Source organism: Molothrus aeneus, chromosome 2 (assembly GCF_037042795.1).
Source record: "Molothrus aeneus isolate 106 chromosome 2, BPBGC_Maene_1.0, whole genome shotgun sequence".
Lineage (NCBI taxonomy): Eukaryota > Metazoa > Chordata > Aves > Passeriformes > Icteridae > Molothrus > Molothrus aeneus.
The window spans coordinates 1,671,456-1,691,926 of NC_089647.1; the positions used below are offsets into that span (position 1 = coordinate 1,671,456).

General features: G+C 43.1%; 1 protein-coding gene across 4 annotated transcripts in view; it reads left to right on the forward strand.

Annotated features, from left to right (window-relative positions):
- The window catches only part of GDPD5 (glycerophosphodiester phosphodiesterase domain containing 5), a 116,192-nt gene extending 108,060 nt beyond the window's left edge, over window positions 1–8,132 (forward strand). For 3 of the 4 annotated variants that reach the window (XM_066571857.1, XM_066571856.1, XM_066571859.1), the window contains 4 exons: window positions 200–282; window positions 1,455–1,469; window positions 4,653–4,765; window positions 6,055–8,132. In XM_066571857.1, the coding sequence (XP_066427954.1) occupies window positions 200–282; window positions 1,455–1,469; window positions 4,653–4,765; window positions 6,055–6,161 (318 nt within the window). In that variant the 3' untranslated portion in view covers window positions 6,162–8,132. The remainder of the gene's footprint in view (window positions 1–199; window positions 283–1,454; window positions 1,470–4,652; window positions 4,766–6,054) is intronic. The other variant, XM_066571860.1, reaches the window with a different exon arrangement.
- Window positions 8,133–20,471: the final 12,339 nt, after the last annotated feature.

Sequence of the window (20,471 nt, forward strand, 5' to 3'; positions counted from 1 at the left end):
TTCCTGTTTGCAGTTTCCCCTGATAGTTTTGGATGACAGCCTGGCATTAGGAAGGTCATAAATATTGTGATTTATACCTAACCCCTGCAGCTCTGTGCTTTTCTTGCTCCTCAGTGGTAACTCCAGCCATGTGTGGTCTCCCTGTGGTTGCACAAACCCAAATGTTTAAGGTCTGCTCCTGTTTTCTGTTTTCTTGCAGCCTCCAGACGAGTACCACCTAATCTGGATCACGTCTGATCTCATTTCATTTCTTGTAATTGTAGGAGTTTTTATATTCCAGAAGTAAGTTTGTTACAGCTCTGCTCTTGTGTGTTTCTGACCTGTGGTTTTGTCCAGATTGTCGGGTGGAGGTGGGAGAGAGGAGTACCCTGAGCCTCAGTTCTTGGATTGCAATAGCAGGGGAAATATTCATTAAAAAATCCTTGCAAACAATAATTCCACTCCCAAGGTGGGATGGAGAATTGGATGCACCTTTTAAGAATGAGAGATCACAAATCAGTAGTGTCAGATGCCTTTCTTTGCTCCTTAAAAATGTGGAAGAGAAACTGTAAATGCTTTAGGGAAAAGAATGTTGACAAAGACATTACAATGCTTTAAAAGAAGAAAATGGGAGGGATTTTGAGATTCCACCACTACAGTGTTCAAAAAGAATCTGTTACAGTTGTCTTATATCAGTTTGTTCCTCTTTGGATGTAGAAATATTATGGAATCATGCAGTGGTTTGGGTTGGAAGGGACCTTAAGGATCATTTAGTTCCAACACCCCTGCCACAGGCAGGGAGTTACTGTGGGAAATGTTATGATTCTGCAAATCAAATCAGGTAATTAGTTAGAAAGAAGAAGGAGAAGCTCTACTCCAGAAATTGGACTTTTCTGCAGTAAAGGGCTTTCTCTTCCAAGAGCCGTGTGCAGGACAGACCCTTTTCCCTGATGTTGCAGTTTCTCCACCACATGAAAGAGTTGCTAGCAGGGTGAGGATTTGTCAAAACCAAATCAGAGCCGAACTGCCCAACTACCACCTGCTGATGTGATTCAGCTCTGGGGAATGGGGCTTGGCATTTGGCCTTCAGTGTCTTGGTTGATTTTTTGGTGTGTTTTTGGTTGGTTGGTTTAGTTTGGTTGTTTTGGTTTTTTTCCCCAAGTCCTTTTTGGGGCAAACCAGAGCTGCTTCCTTCATGCAAGGATGAGGGGGTGGGTGGGAGCAGAGGCTTTGATGTGCTTGTGCTCTGTCCTCTGCATGGCTTCTGTCTCCTCAGCCATGGTAGGGACTGCTCCTGCTCTTCTGCTCCAGCCCCAGTGACAGGAACGTGGCAGCCTCTCCAGAGGGGGAATACCAACTGTGATGACTTCTAACTAACCTTTTTTTGCCTCTTTGCCTTGTTTATTTTCTTACTGCTCTGACTGTTGTGCATGTTCCTCCTCTTTCTCTCTCTGCTGCATTCTGGCATCTCACAGCTATCACATGATCAGGTAATTCTGGTGCTTTCCTCCTCTTTCTCTTTTTCATTCAACCTTCCTTTCTCTCTTTCTTTCTCCCTCTCTGCTATGGCTTCACTGCAGATGGTCAGGGCAGGATGCAGCTTTTCTGATGCTTTCCAACATCTGGCTTCAGGAGGGGACCATGAGGGTGTGAGCATTGCACAGTCCATAGCCATGAGCAACAGGGAAGTCTGATGCTGAAGCCAATGGATGTTTTGAAGGCAATCTGACCTCCTGTGACAATGATCAAAGTCAGTGCCTTTTAAAACAGCCCAGTTCTGAGGCCACACTGTAATTGGGAGATTCCCAGAGGGTGTAATGCTTTCTCTGTGGGAATAATCCCATGCAAAATATCCCCTTCCTTCCTGTATTTACCAGAGATGTTTGAGACCAGCCTCTATCCCAAAGAAAATCATGGAATCTATTCAATTATACAAAGTAGCACTTGTCTGAATGAATGGGGCTGATAACTGGAAAGGTTTGGCTCATCAATTGGGATCTCCCCCAGTTGCACCACAGTGAAGCTGGAAATACAGTGTGAAAACAAAGAGCTCTGCAGCAGAGGAGGGAACTGAGCCTGGGGTGCTGGATTTGAGGTGCCATCAGAACCCCAGATTTCTCCTCATTTTGGCCCTTCCCTCACCAGTCATTCCCACCCTTTGGAGGGAAGTGCTGGCTCTTGTCTGCATTAAGCCTTCGCCCCCTCCCCAGTCAGACCGAGCTCTTCACGTGTTCCCTTCTCCATTGCTCCTGCTCTGTGCCATGGCCTTGCACTCCTGAGCATTTGGTTGCCCCCACCCACTGCCTCGGGGTCAGGGTTGGCCCCTGCAGGTGTCCATGAGGTGCTCTGGTGTTCTGGTCCCGTGGCATCTCCCCAGACCAGGGCTGGGCTGAGCCCTCCTGTGGGTGCAGGGAGGTCGGGTGGTCTCCCCTTCTCTCTCCCCTTGCCCATGGATGAGGAGAGGCAGGCTTGAGGCAGGAGCAGGCACAGGAGGGGGACTCTGCAGCTGGCTTGGCTCTGTGCTTGCTCCATCTTACCACCTCAGTGCCAAACAACCCCATTTTTCCTCTCCTACCCCCTTTCCATGGCATTGAGCATCTCCCCTCCCCAGACCCCAGGGTCTGGCTGTGGCCCTAACCCGGTGTATGCTGTCTCTGTGTTGTTGTCCCAGTATTTTTTAGTCTGTTCCCACCCCGTGTCCGTCTGGTCTGCTCTGACGCCAGCCTCCCAGAACAGGACCTTCCTGCTGTCTCTCTGGCCTTTTTGCACGCTGCTGTCCCAAACCTGGGCCATCACAACAGAGTCCAAGGGGGTAGGAGAGGTGCTCTTTTCTATTCAACCAGCTTTCTGAGACCCCAAGGCTTCTGAGCACAGCACAGAGTGTTTCACGTGGTGTTGGTTGGAGTTTCATCTGGTTAAATGTTCTGGTGGCCCTTCTGAGAGGATATTTCAAAGGACCCCTGAGAGATGGGGTGACCCTTTCCTGGCTCACCTCTGTGAGAGGAGCCATCATCTCCTTGTGTGTGTTTTACCACCCTGGCTCTGCCCACAGTCACCATGGGAGGTGGAGAGCACAGAGCAGTGCCTGCTCCTCTGGGCAGCAGGAGAAAAGCCCTTGGTCCCTGCACATGTTTGAGGCTGGGCTCTCTGTGCCTCAGAGGGACCCCTGTCCTCCCTGGGATAGCTGGGATCTGTGGGTCAGGGGTCACTTTTGGCCACAGAGTGACTTGATGCTGAAAATCCTGCTGTGGTGGGCAAAGAAAAGATTTGCACCAATGTGTTTTGGTCCTGATTTAGAGTTTGAGGAGGGTCTTATCCTGGGAGATCTTGCAATCACATTGGTCTTAGTGGGATCTGCCTGCAGAGGATACTAAGGCAAAAAATATGTTCTTCCAGGTCAGAGTGGCTCAGTTTAGATGATGATGATGATAGAAGAGAAAAAAAAATTATTTGTTTTATACTTCAATGTTTTTGCCTCCTTGTGCTTCCTCTGCATTGCTTGTGTCCATGGGTCTGTGAGTTGTGTCGTGTTGCCATCCCACCCCTTCTTTTCTGTGTAGCCTTCATCTGTACCCTGCTCAAAGCCTGATTCAGGTCACCCAGTGTCAAGCACTGGGACTTGGGAAGGAGGTGGGAACCCTACAAAACTGACACCAGCTGCATTTACCTGGAGAAAAAATTGCAGAACCTCCTTTGTGGACGTTGATTTGTCAGGTTGATGCTGTAGACCCAGGCTGGAGATTTGTGGGCTCCTCAAATCTTCTGCTCCTGGGGCTGGCTAGGGGGTTTGAAATAGAAGAGAAGGTGATTGTTTTGTCACCTTTGCTTTTGTGGGTGAGCCACTAGATGGTGCCAGCAGATCAGAAACCTCATAAGCCACCCTAAATCCCTGCTGTTTCTTCATCAAATAGTTTCAGGGCATCCCTGGCTCTGGCAGGGAGACTGGGATTTGCTGATGGCTCAGTGGGCTGTGGGCTGGGAAAGCCTGGCCTAAACATCATCCCCTTGTGATGGGATCTTGGGAACAGCTGCCTTGGCTGAGCCCACCAGGCCATGTTTTCCCTATTCCAACAGCCCACCTTCCCCTCCTATTGGGGATCTGCCACAGGGCTGCTCTCAGTGTCCCCAAGTGCCACATCCACGTGGCTGTTAAATCCCTCCAAAGATGGGCACTCTGCCACTGCCCTGGGCAGGAATATTTTTTGGGGCAGAAATATTTCCTATACCAAATCTAAACCTCCCCTGTCACAATCTGAGGTCATTTCTTTGCTGTGTCTCAGGTTTGAAACTTTAAATTGTCTCTGAGCTCTCTTCTCCCACAAGCCTGACCATGGCACTCAGTGAGGGAAATCAATTTGTGGTTTCTTTACTTGGCTGGTTCTCTTATTCTGCTCCCTCTAAAAGTTTAAACACCTCTGTCTCCTTTGCACAACTGGAGAGGGCTGTGAGACAGCTACAGCCCTTGTGGAAATTAGTTCATGGATTTGTGAATCCATGGGCTTAATTCCCAGGTGGAAGTAGGGTGCTCAAGGTGCTTAGAGATGCCTGAGGTCACTCATCTCTGAACATCCTCCTGCCACGTGGGGCTGTGCAAGGGAGCAAAGGGTCTCTGGCACTGAGGGTGCTCCTGTGTCTGCAGAACCAGTCCCTGAGATGCTGTTCCTGCCTTGCAGGTGGCGCCTGGGCAGCATCAGGACCTACAACCCCGAGCAGATCATGCTCAGCGCCGCCGTGCGCCGCTCCAGCCAGGACGTCAAGATCATGAAGGAGAAGCTGATCTTCTCAGGTAGGGATGGGGCTGCTGGGTGCCTCCCTCAGCTCTCACCCCACTGAGGGAGGAGCTGCTCGTGATTCAGGGGTTTTTTCCTGCTGTGGGTCAGGGGACTGGGCTGACCTTGCTGCACTGCGCTCATGGGATATGGGCGAGGCTCATGGGGGTTGGAATGGGATGATCCTTAAGGTCCTTTCCAGCCCAAACTTGTTCTGTGATTCTGTGGCCCATCCCAGCACTGATAAGCTCAGAAATCCTGCATTTAGTTTCCCAGGTTTTCCCATCTCACACTGTCCCACATCTTCTCCACTCACCATTGTCAGAGGCCAAAAAACCCACTGATAATGGCACATGTGACCATAGACATGGTGATGAGGTTGGGCTAGACCTGGAATTCAGTGGCATTAGAGGTTGTGGCATTCCTGATATCCTCATGCTCCTCCCAGAGTTTATTTCTGTTGGAACACATTGGCAATGTGTCTATCACACTCCACCTCTAAGAAAGATAGCAAAACTGTGAGCAAAGATGGAAATGTTTAGCTTTAAAAGGTTAAATGTGGTGCATGAAGCTGGAAAGCTCACCTTTGAAGGAATGTGAATATAATCCCCCCACCCCCTGAGCTTTGTTATGGGTTTTCTTTTTTTGTATTTAGGGTCTGGAGATGCCCAGCAGGGATCAGGGTTTAGTGCTCTGGGCACAGACAGAGCAAAAAGGCAACATTGCTTACTGTGTGAAATGTCAGCCAGAGGTGCTGAAAATCAGATATAAATCCAGGGAACCCAGACAGGGAAAGCAGCTTGGCACAGCAAAATTAAGCTTCCCTAACATGTCCTAGACATAAAAACCCTTAGAGGTGGGGAGTTCAGAATGAAGTTTTGTGCCTCTGAAGCAATTATTCCTGCTTAGGGTGGATGTTTCACCATTAAAAGACTGGTGGGTGCAGGTTTTTCCCAGTGAAACCAGTGACTGGAGGAGCCAGTCCTTTTCCAGGCTGGGCAGGGATTAGGTTCAAAGTACCACTCTCCCACAGGTGACTTGCCCAGCCTGTGACAATGACATCAGGTGTAGGGGGTGGGGGAGGCAGAGGGGATCCAGGTCTGCTCTGGTGCTGGCTGGGTTTTGAAAGGCTGAAATGTAGAGCTGAGCTCCAGACTGGAGGCAGAGCATGTTCAGAACTGGCTGTAAATGAGAGCAGATCCAAGGGATGCCACGTGCTGGGACTGCATGGCTGCTCAGCAGCTCCATTCCCCATCCAGGGGGGAAGCTCCTGGGATGACCTCCCTGCTTTCTGTGCCCTTCCCAGAGATCAACAACGGCGTGGAGAGCACAGATGAGCTGTCCTTCTGCTCCGAGAACGGCTTTGCCAACGAGCTGGTGACACCCACGGACACCAAGCTGCGCATCAACTGAGGCTCTGCCACCGCCTGAGGCTCTGCCACCGCCTGAGGCTCTGTCACCTCCTGAGGGCTCTGCCACCACCTGAGGCTCTGCACGCTCCTGCAGCGAGAGCTGTGCTCTCCTGCCTTCCTCCCTGGGATGGGAGCCTCTGAGGAACTGCTGCTCGGGCAGAAACCTGCTCCCACTCCTCACCACTGGCTGCTCCACCTCCCTGGTTGTGAGGCTGGGGGGCTTGTTTTTGTAAATATGTAGAAAATCTGAATTTTTTGTCTTTTTTTTTGAGTGTAATTTTTCCAGGGCATGAGTGGAAATACTGTGTTCATTAAATCCTCAACCTTATGGCTGAAGTTTTTGGATCTTGATGTGAGAGCCTGAGTCCCCCTGGGGGGGTTTGGGAGCAACACATTGGACCTGTGTCCCATTTCTCCCCCTTTCCCTAATCCAGTCCTTCCCCTGGTGCAGCGACTGTGTAGCTGAATGTTGTGATGTTCTTGTGAAGTGTTGATTTTGTTATGGTTTCTTTTCTTTTGTTCTTCCCCTGTTCCCCTTTTCCTGGGCAATGAAATTGTAGCTCTGATGCAACAGGAGGCTGTTGGGAGAAGAGAAGATTGCCTGGGAGAGGAATTCTCGCTGCTCTTCCCTGCTGAGGTTCAGAGCCAGGGAAGGGCTTGCACTGGCTCAGTCACTTGGGCACCTGCTCCTTGTCCCATCCTCCTTCCCCAAAGCCTGGCTGCTCCATGGGGAATGGCCTTCTTGGAATGTCCTGCCAGAGTTTTAAAGGCAAATCCTGGGCATTGGCTGCAGATTGGTCTCTGCTGGCAGCAGTTCTTGATTTCTATTTTTTTTCCCCCTTTTTTTCTCTCTTCTCCCCAGGCTGGGCTCTGCTGGGAGCCCCAATGGCTTGTGACAGGCAATGCCATGGGCACCATCACTGCTGGGATCTGGCTGAAGTGCCTGCCACTCCAAGTGGCATTTGCAGTCACTCCTTGCTTCCCTTCTGGGAGAGGAGGTGGTGGTGCGCTGGGAGCTTCCCCCTCTCTGGGCCGAGGAGATGCCCCTGGGTGAAGAAGTTGTAAATAGTCTGGAAGGCAAAGCAGCCCTGGGGTGTAATTTATTCCTGCAAGGAGACCTTTGCTCCTTGCTGTAAAAGCAGGATCTTTAAAGCTGCACACTCGTGTCCTCCAAAGGAGTGATGGTCTTGCAGCAGATGCTGGTGGGATCTCAAGGCAGAGGCTCCCATCAGCAAGGTTCCAATGCAAAAGGCTTTAACCCAAAATCTTGTGCCAGAGGTTAAAAGTAAACAACAACCAAAAAAAAAAAGGTAAAAAAATGAAAAAAAAATAGAGGAGAATGCAGTCTGGGGAATGCTGATATACATCACATTCCACACCCAAAGCCACGAGAGAAACAGCCCTGAGCAGTTTCTTCTTGTTTTGGAACTGCTCTGTCCTTTTAAGCTGAAATCCAGTGGGATTTTGAAACCCTGACATTTGGGCTTAGTGTCTTAAGAGTTGGGGGCAAAAGTGGGCAACTTAACTATGTGAAAAAAAACATGTTGATAATCACAATGTGAATTTTGATGCTTTAAAAAGCACCACCCAAAATCAATTGCATCTTCCCCAGGTTTTTATGAGTGTAAGTGGAATAAGCCCCTCCTCTTACCTTCCCCAAATACTGTCCTTCTCCATGGTACTCTCAAGTCCATGAAATGCAGCGTGTCTCGTTGTGCAGAAGTGCGAGACTTTGGTGGATTTGAAGGTATTTTGAGAACGAAGTTGCTTCTCCCTTTGATGTGGTGCTGTATTGAACCGTTCCTGGTGGATTGTCATTGCCAAGGGAGAGATGTTGTTAAACCTCAGCATCTGTTGGTGATCACCTGCATGTTCTGTTTCTATCCTTGGAGATGACTTTATTGAAAGGTTAAATGCTTAAAAGCTTGGAAGTGATAAAAGCAAACCAACAAAGAGTTGTTTTCACAATTAACTTCTTTTTCTTTTTTTTTTTTTTTTTTTAACAAGATCCAAATTTCATGCATAATGCACTGACTGTTATTGTCCTGAATATTTGCTACCTTTTTTTTGGAAAAAAAACCCCAGAGGACGATACGTTTTTGATGAGACTAGAGCTAGATCAAAATAAACTCTGCAATGCTCTGTGAAATAAACTGTCAGTATTCCCCTGCCAGTCTGTCATTGTTTTGTGTTATAGTACTACACAGAGGCTCCCACTGCCTGATCCAGAGAGTTATCCCATTATTTTCTGTCAGGCTCAGCAGCTCATTTTAGCCCCAAAGGTTGAAAATCCCCTGGGAGCAGTTGGAATCAAGAGCAAATCACACAAAAGCCAGGCTGGGAGAGAATATGAGACATTCCAGAGATTTACTTATCCCAGTGCTTTTTTAATTTAACGCAGAACCCCTCTCTTCTCCTTAGACCCCATATCTTTTAATTTGGTTTTTTTTTTTTTTTCCCTCAAAAAGAATTCCCTGCCTAAGCTGGGGAAAAAAAATCCTCCAAATTATTTAGGGGGTTTGGGATGGGTTCAGTTGGTCAGTAGGAGCAAGAAATTGGCAAGAAATTGCTTATCTCTTGGGTTCAGCGAGAGGCTCAACGTGAACACGAGTGAAAATAAACAAATAAAAAAATAAAATCAATAAAAATAAAAGCAATAATAATATAAACAATAATCATATAAAAATAAAATAAAAATAAAATAAATCTTCTTTATTAAAGCCCCAATGGCGCTGCAGTTCCGCCGCCGCCCACCGGAGGGCCCTGCTCTGCACCGCCGCACTGTGTCCGCCAGACGGCGCCCGCGGGCCCGGCGCCATCCCCGGGTCCCCTCCCGGACCCCGCACCCGGTCCCATTCCCCGCCGCGCAGAACGGGAATTGCGGCTTTTCCGAGTTCAAACCTTCAACTTCCAGCAGCTCTTCCCATGGAAAAGCTTCTAAAAGATAAATCCGAGCACTCCGCTGTGCTGCGCACTTCACTTACAGCTCCCTTACAGCTACACATCCCAAAATATTCCCGGGATCGCTAAACCAAATCGTTTCCAGATAAAAACACAAGTAAAACGTGTCAGCATGCAAAGCTGTCGCTGGCCTTTCAAGAGATAACTTGAAAAGTTTCCAGCTACATCTTGCAGAGATAAACGAGGACAAAACGCTTGCTCATAACCCTTATATTTGCAAACCTGTGTTCACCCCACAATCAAAGGACAATTTTCTTTCCTCACAACCTGTAAACTGCACACACCCCACCAACACTTGGATTCTCAGAGTCTGGCACATTCCTCACACACAAAAATGTGCCAGGACACACACACAGATGCTCCATCTCCCTTTCTCCTTCCTTGCAGCCTTCCAAGAGCACGCCACACCCCGGGGCCTTGCACCTTCCTTCTCAGCTCTTTGCACTTCACTTTTTTTCAGTCTCTGATCCCGGTTTCCAACCCTAAAACATCCAGCAGGTGCTCCCAATAGTAATTTTTAAAACGAATTAAATATTTTTTAAAATATATGTAAAAATATATATATATATCTAAATTTGAAATTAAAAATGAATTTTTATATATATATATATGAATTTATATATATATATAAATTCATTTTTAATTTCAAATTCAAATATATATAAATATATTTAAATTTATTATTTATTTATATAGAATTATATATAATATATTATAAAACATATAATTATAATATTAATACATTATTAATATATTATTATTATAATATCTAATTATAATATTATTTATATATTTATTATTATATTATTTTATTTATTATGTTATTATAAGCATTATTATAATAATTATGTTATTATATTGTATATATAATAGATATAATTATTTATTATTATGTTTATTATTATATTATTTTATTTATTATGTTATTATATGTATTATTATAATAATTATTTTATTATATTATATATTATTATTATATTATTATAATTTATTATTATATTTATTTATATATATAATATTTATATATAATATTTTTTTAATATATATAAATAAATATATAAAAGTGGTAGAACAAAAAGCCAACATTGGCATTCCCCTGCTGCCCACAAAATACACAAAACAAACTTCTGTGCATTTTCCCTCTCAGCTTACTCATCATGCCTTTGCAATCAATCCAAACTGAAAATTGCTGAGCTACAGCTGGCACAGATAAATGTCCAGGACAGAGAGCGAGCTCGGACTTTGCTCATTAGGTTGGGGGAATTTTAATTTGCATCACAAGCCAGTGACAGTCACCCTGTCCTTGCAGGTCAGGAGCTGCGGTCCCACTCTGGTGCTCAGCTAAATGTGCTCAATGTCACCCAATTTCTGTCACCCAATTTGTGCCAGGACAGAAGAAACAGGAGGGGGATTCTTTCCACTGGCACCACTCCTGGGGTTCTGCACCTTCCTCTTCAGCTCGATTCCACCTCCAAAATTCAACCAAAATCCAAGAATTGCTCCCACAAAACAGCCACCACCATCAACCTCATAATTCAATATTTAAGGTCCCTTTTAGTCCAAACCATCCTGTGATGATTCTATGAAGTATTTGTGGGTTTTTTTGTCCACAGACATCAAGGAAAATGTAGTTTCACAATATGATATATTTGCTTTCTTTCTGCATATAATTTAGATCCTTAGCACCCAAGTAAGAGAGAAAATAAATTGAAGTGAATTGAAATCAGAAGTGAGTGAAGAAATTGAGGTGGAGCCTGAAATGCAGCTTTAGGAGAGGTACAGGAGGGAGGAAGGATAAGAAAATGAGTAAGAAATAAAAAATAGTCATAGCAGGAATAAAAAATGGAATTAAAAAGACACAGAAAGGTGGGATGGAGAAATCCAGACAGTTTAGAAAATTTAATTCCCTCTTAGTCCTTAAGCCTTTCCTTTCAGGTCAGCCTAGAAGAATCCCAGCAGAAAATGAATTAAACTTTGCACCTTTTCAGATTTCACTGAGGAAAGAAGCTCCTGCCTTATTTTGGCAACATTTTTAAACCCCAAATTTATCAAAAACCATTTTCCCTGCCCACATAATCTGGGTTCCTACCTGCAGCTTCAGAGATGTGTGGATCTACCAGTCCTACGTGATTTACCAGCTCCAAACTGCCCTTGCAAGGAACAAAGAAAATGAAACAGACTGAGGACTGGATACTTAAGCAACTGAACCCTGCCCCAGGTGTTTAGGGTGCACATTTTATCCAGGAGCCAGCTGCAGGCGATCAGGAGAATGAGGTGTCTTCAGCAGGTGATTCATTTAACTCATCAGCTCTCTAAAAACCAGCTTGCAAAGGGTGGTTTTTAATTTAGGAGCTGAGTCTCAGACAGCCTAAACTAAGCATATTATAAAGGAGATGTGCCAATACCTTTTATTGCTACAAAAATCTGGAAATTTAATATTTTTCTGCCTTAGAGAAAATAGCAAGAAAAAAATTGTAGTAATAAAAAAGCCCATAAATAAAAAGTAAAAAAAAACCCAGACCCTGAAAAATCAGATCCTAGTTCCTGAACATTTTTTTTTTATAGGCAGTATTATTCTCTTCCTAGCAAAGTATTTAAGTCAGAGAACACCAACAGCATAGGCAACATGACTTAGTAGCTTTAATTTTTTTTTTCTTGGTTGCTTTCATTGCACCAGGGTGACTTGTCCCTTGCATGATGGTCATTTCAGTGGCCTTAAAAAAACAAACAACAACTCAAAAAAAAAAAAAAAAATCCACCAAGAAAACCCAAAACCACCCCTAAAACTAAGGCTGCAAATTGACAGTGGCCTGAACAAAAGGCAGGGACCGATTATTCTGCTACCAAGTATCAAATGATATTTTATGTTATCATGCATGTCTGCATACCTAAAACTCAAATTTTGCAGAGAATTTCAAGCAAAGAAATGAAAAAAAAAAAATCTCAATTTACTCGGTGTATAAATACACAGATAAATAGATACCCATCAGAACAGGAGAAAGGAGGAAAAAATTTGTTGTTCTTGCACTTGTGTATAGCATGACTACTAAGAAACACAGACTTTTAAAGAAATAGCTGTAACAAATCGCTTCACATTCCCAGATGATCAAAGGAACGTGAAATGCTATCATCTATGGCAAATCTGAATGGACAGCAGTACTGATTAATAACATCAATTCATCACTGTTTTTACATCAGCTAAGCTAAAAAAAAAAACCCAAAAAAACAGAAAACCAAACCATTAAAACCAAAAACCAACAAAAAACCCAATAAACAAACAAACAAAAAAAAAACCCCAAACAAACAAACCAAACCAAAAAACAAAACCCCACAAAACCCCGCCCTTTTTTGCACAGCTTTCGAAGGACAGGCGGTTTTTGGCTCATTATTGACACTTTTTAAGTGAATTTAAATCAGAAATGAGGGCGCCGCGCCCTTGCTGCCCTCTGGCGGCCGCGGGCCGCACCAGCACGCCCCAGCGAATTACAATGTAATTAAAGTGTCATTAAAATGTCATTAAAATTTAGTTAAAATGTAATGAAAGTGTAATTAAAATGTAATTAATCACTGGCTGTGGGAGCGAAGCCTGTGGTGCGACCCTGAACTTTGCCCTGCTGCGATGCTGTACATGTGCTCTGTGGTCACTGGTCAAAAACCATCTGGATTTTTAAACTAATTTAAATTTAAACTTAGTTTAAATGTGTCCTCTGTGCGTGTTAGTGCTGGGTTTATTTCATAGAGTTTATTCATGTTGCTGTGCTCAGGACAGGAGGGACAGGGAGCTGCCAGAGTGGATCCAGCAGAGGGATGCAGGGATGCTGAAGGGCATCTCCCTGCTGAGGGAGCTGGGGCTGCCCAGCTGCTTGTGCAGCCACTCAGGCAAACAATACAAATTCCAATGCACAGGAACCTCTTGCTTTATTTATAGCCTTACAAATCATGCAGGAACTTTTATTTTTATAAACACCGGATGCATGATGCTTACCAAATATCCTGTATTCGGATTGTTTTGCTAAAAATAGCTTCAGAGAAAGCAGGTCCAGCACTGGTAGTGATTATTCTGAGAAATCCCTGGCTTGTCTGTAGCAGAGGATCCTTTCTGAACCTGCAAATTTCTCCCAGCACTCTGTTTTTATTAACTGCACCCACAGTGCTGCTCAATCAGGTGTCACACATCAATAGTTCACTTTCCTTTTCCCCACCTTTCTGTCTCAAAAAGAGAGCAGGCTTGACTTTTTGGTTTTCTTTGATGTAGAAGTATTTATAGCACAAAGTTAAGAACCCAAAGCATCTGCTCCAACACTTGTCCTCTATATTTTCCCATTAAAAAAACTCCAAACAAACAAAACCCCACAAGCAAAACCCCAAACAAGCAAAACTTTCAGTGCTGTCTTAATGTCCTCTTCTGTCTCTTGATACACACATCCAAAAAGTATTACACATGTTGTTACACATGGAGGTAAATAGCTGTAAAGAGTAATAAATGGAAATAGAGTAATGTATAATATGACTTTTATGTAGATAGAGAAATATACTGATCTAAAATGGCAGAAAGGCTTATTGGGAGATTATTGTCTTTTACTAGAACAATAGAGACCTGAAAAAAAGAAAAATCCACACAGGCTTCTCTTCAGGTTTGAAATGTGTAAAAACCTTTGCAGCCCAGACTAAAGTTGGCAATTTTTACCAGCAAACGTTGAGAAATTCGATTTCAGGGCAGACAAAACCCTTTGCCAAATCTGAATTATTCAGCATCAGTTAGAGCCAAGAAGAGAAAGAGCTAGAATGTCAAAAGGATTTATCTTATTTCTTCTGAAATGGAAACAGTGACTGGAGTCATAAACAAAAGGCCTGACACAGACACACAGACACATGCAAACAGTTCTGGTTCCATTCACAAAGCAGCAGGCAGCACTCCATGAGCCAAAGCAGCTTGGAGTGTCCTCCTCACTTTTGGGACAGCTGATTTTTCCATGCACAGCATCCTGACTGTCTTTGGGCAGTGCTGAGGTGCAGCCTGTCTGCTTGCACTGTTAAATTATTGTGCTGTATTTTACCTCACCAGGGAAGGGACTGAGTCAAGCTCAGATTTTGTGTGCCATATCCAAGAGTGGGAAGGGAGGGGGGAAGAGGTAAAACACCCAAACTGATTGCATTTCCACGCCCCAGCTTTTAAAACGACCACTTGGCTTTAAAAATAATATTAATCAAAAGCAAAATACTTCTAAAACTTCAACTCTTAACTCCCTTATGTTCAAAATCCCTGTTTCAACATGATGTTCTAATATATGTGCAGCCACCCTCATGCAGCAGCATTTCTTGCAGAATTAAATAGAGATTTTTGAAAATTGTCCATTTTCAAGCCATGAGTTTGAGCACTTTTATATGATTGGAATCACCAGAGAGCCAAGGTGGACCAAGAAACAGTGCAAGCAAAATAGATGTTTAGATGGCATCTAAATATATAATATATTAAATAAGACTGATTTACTTAATAATATCGTATATACTATATACTATATAATATACTTATTAATACAATATAATATATATATTATATTATATACATAATATATAGATATTATTATATATACAATATAATATATACTAATATATAATATATATAATATATATAATATATATAATATATATAATATATATAATATATATTATAATATTTATTATATATTATATTATATATATGCTAATATATAATATATATTATTATATATAATCTATATTATACTAATATATAATATATATTATATACTTAATAAATATTACTTAAGACTTAATAATATATTAAATGAGACTGATTTACTGTTTGCAATTTATAAAAAGGGAAACAATCCCACCAACAGCACTGTGAATCTTGGTTTCTGGTGTGTTTTGACCCTCAGGAGATAAATGCTGTACAAAATGAACTCCTGAGCTGCTAACTCTTCTTGAGTTGATAACTGATGAGGTTTAGAAGGGTTAAATGCTCGGGAACACAGATTTTTCCTGGGAAAACAGCAGGGAAAAGTGCCAAGGATATTCTCTATGGCCCAGAGGGTGAAACTGGGAGCCCTTGCACTGCAAGGCCAGTGCCAGCCCCCCCAGGACAGGCTCAGGACCTGGCAGGTGTTTGTCAGACCCACAGGAGCTGCAGCTGAGCCCTTGCCACCATCCCCATCCCCAGCTGGGGCTGGTTAACACTGCAGCTCTCAGGGTTTGGAGGGGGTCAGCTCAAATCCATCTCTTTCAGAATTAGTATTGCTGAGCTTGTGATGCTTTTTCTTTTCCTTCAGAGTAAACCCTCGAGTGACAGCAGGAGCACAGCATGGTACCAGTGAATAGAGGGGGGAGTTTTATCCCAGAATTTTCTTTTTGGGCTCCCAACAGCTCATTTTCAGAAGGGAGAGCAAATGACACAGCAGTGATGCCTTGTTCTCAACACCTCCAGCATACATCAGACAGGGAAATCAGCTTGCAATACACAGAAATATTTCCTGACCCAGATTCAGGCATTTTATGAACTTTGAGCCTCTTGCTGGCTGCAGAAATAAAATGCTGTGCTGAAAGTAAGAAACACTGAGAGCTGTGAGAAGCAAAGGTCTTTGCCCTCCCTTGCTGTGTGTGGTTAAGGAAATTTACATGGGATTTCACAACAAAAATTAATGCATTTTTCTGTCCTGAGAGCCTCTCCACTTGATTTGTTCCATTGTTTCTGCTGGGCAGTGCAGCACTGAGTGCAAAATGTTACACAAGGAGAGTTTGCTGAGTGCTCCAGCAGAAAGACACCTGAGCAGAGGAGTGGCATCCTCCCAAGTGACACGTCCTCCTGCACCCCAGCCTGCTCACCCCTGGCAGCTCCCAGGCAGCAAGGCAGGGCCTTCACACTGAAGTACCAAAGACCAAGAGGCGTTTGAAACAGGAATTTGGGGGGTTAATTAAAACAAAACAAGTCAGTGTTAAATAATCCTCATTTAAACCCAGATAACAACACGCCGCAGATAGCAAAAATAGAAATTACCCTGGACTGTTGTAATTTTTTTTGAAGCTAAGGAATATATTTAATTGTACTGCATTTGAACAATGTTTTCTAAGAACAGATGTCCAGTTTTTTGAAGAAGGCAATGTGGTCCATTTTTGGCCCCATTCACTGCCCATAACAAGAGGGTCTTTATACATGGCTACAACATGAATTTATTAAAAATTGTATGGAAACGGGGGAGGAAATTGTATGAAAATGGCTTCAGAGATTATTTACTTATTTGTTTGTTAACAAAGTGTTCTGTATTTATTCCTTCTAAACTGAAATGATTGCTTCCAAAATTCCGATGGCAGCTCTGGTGTGCCACTTCACAGTCAGTGTCACAGGGCCATCTGGCCTGCTGAATTTTTCCTGCCACTGCTAAAATAAAATGCACCCCTTTATCTCAGCCAACATGAATGATAAAGTTTGGTTTCCCACTTCCCCATCCCGAATCCTTTTCCTTTTTCCTGTTGAGATTCTCCTGCTGTCCATTCCTGGATGGCCCAAGCTCCTTCCTGTCCTGCATGGGATGAGCCCCAGACTCCCTGTCTGGCTGGGGGGAGCTGCCTCTGTCTGCCCTGCCCTGGTTTCCAAAGGGAAAAAAAAAAAAACCACCTGAGCCAGGAGGGGCTCTGGGAGTCGGCAGGGTGAAAATTCCCTTTGCTTTCCCTATGGCAGGGATGTGGTTTTTTAATAAATTCAGTAAAAAAACCCCAAAGAACCAAAAATGCAGCAGGGGCTGAAAATGACCCAGCTGAAAGAGTGTAATTGGATTTGGAGAGGGGAAGCCTGTTTCAAAAGCAAATTCTTGGGATGCTTGTTTTTAAAGGGGTAGCAGCAACCTCCAGAAAACAACGAAGCAGCTGCTGGAAAATGAAGGGTACAGCAAGGTCTGACCTCAGGACTTGCCCTGGTTCTGCAAATCTCTCACATCCTTGGGAGCAAAATAATCCTCAGCTCAGCAGAGCCCAGGTGAGTGGCTCCAGCCACTGCTGTGAGATCCCCACTGAGGTAAAAAGGGCAAGTGCAGAACAGGACAGGGAATCAGCTTTCAGACACCTAAGGCAGGGAACATTTCTGGGATAAGTTTTTAGTGTGATATTTTAGGTGCTTGTGACTTAAGCAAGTTCCAGTGGTGCTGGAAGCAGGTTGTTTGCAGTTGCAATGCACAGCTGAAGGAGCAGGGCTTAATTTGTGCAAGAATTCTGTGGAATCACCAGCTGAACACACTATGGGACAAATCCTAGAAAAAAATTATAAATCTACATACAAAAAAAAAAAAAAAAAGGCAAAAAAAGCATTGCCATTAATGCTTCATCTTCAGAGCAAGAGGCTGCAACAGAGCCTGCCTTGAATTGAAATTAAAAAGCTTCCAGGAGCCTGCATAGTTTTGTTCAGGGAGAAATAGGGTGAGCCAAAATTAGAGGCAAATTAAGAGATGGCAAAGTGCTAAATGTCTCTATTACCCAAGCAATTTCTCCAGAGGGCCAAATTAATTCTAACCTCTAGGGGATTTTGGTCTGCTCTGCAGTATCCATATTTTGTACAGGACAGCCACAGTTAAAATCTGCCTCACTGAGGGGTTCAGTGAATACTTCTGCAGAGGAGCCAGGTTTTTTTTAATTTGCTTTTTTTTATCAGTTGATATGCTTTCAGATCACAGATGGTAACTGCAGGAGGGTTTTTTACTGTAAAAATGTACATGAAGAGCACACAGAGGAAAAATTTCTTTGCTATTTGGCCAGATAAATGTGGGGGAAAACTGATTTTCCTCGTGACATTTGTTCTCCAGAGGCCATCACTTTCAAGTCAGCTGTATCCGCCACAAACTGTGCTAATTCATAAAGGATTTCATAAATTCATCATGCAAATTAAAGAATTTCTGCACAACAGTTTCCAGCCTGTACACAAAGATACCCTGTGTTAAATACGATTTCCTGGTGCCAGGGGACAGCAACGAAAGAAAAAAACAATAGATGGATATATTGCAATATACAGACATAATAAAAAAGAAAAGGCTGATAAAATCTTTTGATTCCAGCAGTTCCAGTATATGGTTTATGTTCACTTTTTACTACACCCTCTTCCTGTTTGCTTGAGAGCTTATCTTTGACGAAAACCATCATTGTTTAAGGTCTGACTAATACCCACAAAAACAAGGACAGGCTGAGAACGACACGAGAACTTCAGATTTCTGTACAACAATTGCATAAGTTGGACTTTTTTTTTTTTTTTTTGCCTAGAATAGGACCACTTTTTACATATTTTTACATATATTGGTAAATTTTATCACAAATTATATAAAAACAAACAGTTCCTATTGGGTTACTTGCAATGGCTAATAATAAATGTATCCCTAATTCTCTTTGGTGTGGATTTAGGCTCATGTATAAAACAGGTTTTTGCTTTTCTTTAAGACCTGAGGGACATTTAAAATCAGGAATCTCAGCAAGCTTTTGTACTATGAATTTCAATATTTACTTTCCCTATATAACCTCTGTAAAATTTTCTGTTTCTTTGCACTTCTGTGCAGGAAAAACAATTTTTTAATATCAAGCATTAAGGGAAATTTGCACAGGAAGAGGCAAATCAAGTCTCTGATTTGTTCAAACAAGACACTCCCTTCCTCAATTTCCTACCTCCTTTCATTGAAGACTATTACATTTAAATTACATCCTACAAATTGAATGAAACAGAATTCCTCTCTTTCCAGTTCCAGCTTCATGAGTAACCCCATAGAGACACACACCCAATCATCTCAAAATTTATACAAAGGATTAGCTTCAGCTATATTTGTCTTCAATGTATTCACTTGTGTCCAAATGAAATAGGTCCCAAAGTACTTAAATAATCAGAGGTTTGAGTTGCCACAAGTGCTTCTTTTTCCTTTTCTTTCCTTTGGAATTCTTCCTATCCTCCCTGGTACCCCGAGCACGTTCTGCAGGGTCAAACACTGCCCTGCAGAATCACACTGAAATGGGACTTTTCTTTATTGGCAGCCCCCCTCTGACAGGTTTGTCACAGGACACGTTGGGAGAGCACCCAGGTACTTCACCAGGAGTGAAAAAAGGAGTTTAAGAGAGTCTGATTAATTGGGCAATTCATCACCAAAATCTGTCTTTAGGGCATAGTTAGTACTTGCCTCACAGCTGATCATTAATTATTTTATGGGGATGAATAAATTTACTCAAATATACTATTGCTCTATAATTTTACAGTTTAGCTTCTGCACTCTAACATCTCTATTTTAATTTTTTTTCTTTATTACTCTGCATTTTCCCAACCTCTGTCTTTGAACGGGGAGGAAAGCAGGACTCTGGTCCCCTATAACTCATTTGCCAAGCTGTGCTAGCTAATCCCTTTAAAGAATAACCTGGCTGGCCAAGGCTCTTCTGGAGCAAAGCAAGGATTTGGCATTGCCAACCTCGTGGAGCATCCAGTCCCTGGAGTTCAAGGGGCCAGAGGTCACTGCTGAGCCTTCACCTCTCTGACAGCGGCACGCAGAACCAATTTCCTCTGGGCTTTATTTAGCAGGCATGTGGCCAGCAGGGGAAGCAGCCCTTCCCCCAGATGTGCAGCATAAAAAGAGTTATTTATCAGTGAACTCCAGAGCCAGGCTGTGCTCAGAACAGAGCAGGCTTCTGTGGGGCACAGCAGCTCTCCTGTTCCCTGAAACAATGCCTTGCAGCAGCCACAGTAAAGCTGAGCTGTGCCTGGAGCCTGTTTTCTGGCATTGTTCTCCTTTAGAGGACACTGATTTACACCCATTTGTCACCAGGATTCCTGGAGCATGGAAAATTCACAGGGAAAATGCGGCACTGTCCAAAGTGAGCAGCTGAAGGGACCTTGGGCAGACACCAGGTCATCTCTGCTGACCATTCCAGGCATTTTTCTTCCCATAAAACCTCCAAAAACTGTGGTCTTCTTGCTTTCATTGTTAAAAAACTCCAACAAAATATATATTAAATAATTCTAAGTTCCTTTCCCAAAACAATTGGCTTTCTCCTCTCCCATTCCGTTAGGGGAAGTACCTCTGCACTTGTTGAGCATAGAAAAAAATACCTCAGATATAAACCATGAGATTCTTTTGGGACTAAGAGAACCACAGGTATTAATCCATGGTAAATTCTGGGATTGGGCAAATTCCCTCCATTAGGACTGTTTCAATATTCTTAATTCTGTCCTTCCCTCTAAAGCCACCTGTGTCCTTTACAAACTCAAAGAGCAAAAAATCTCTCTTCTAGAGCCTTGAAACTGTAAGAAATAAAACCAACTATTTACTGATTTACTGAACTGACAGACTGAAATTTGTAAAATCATCCTTCCAGCACC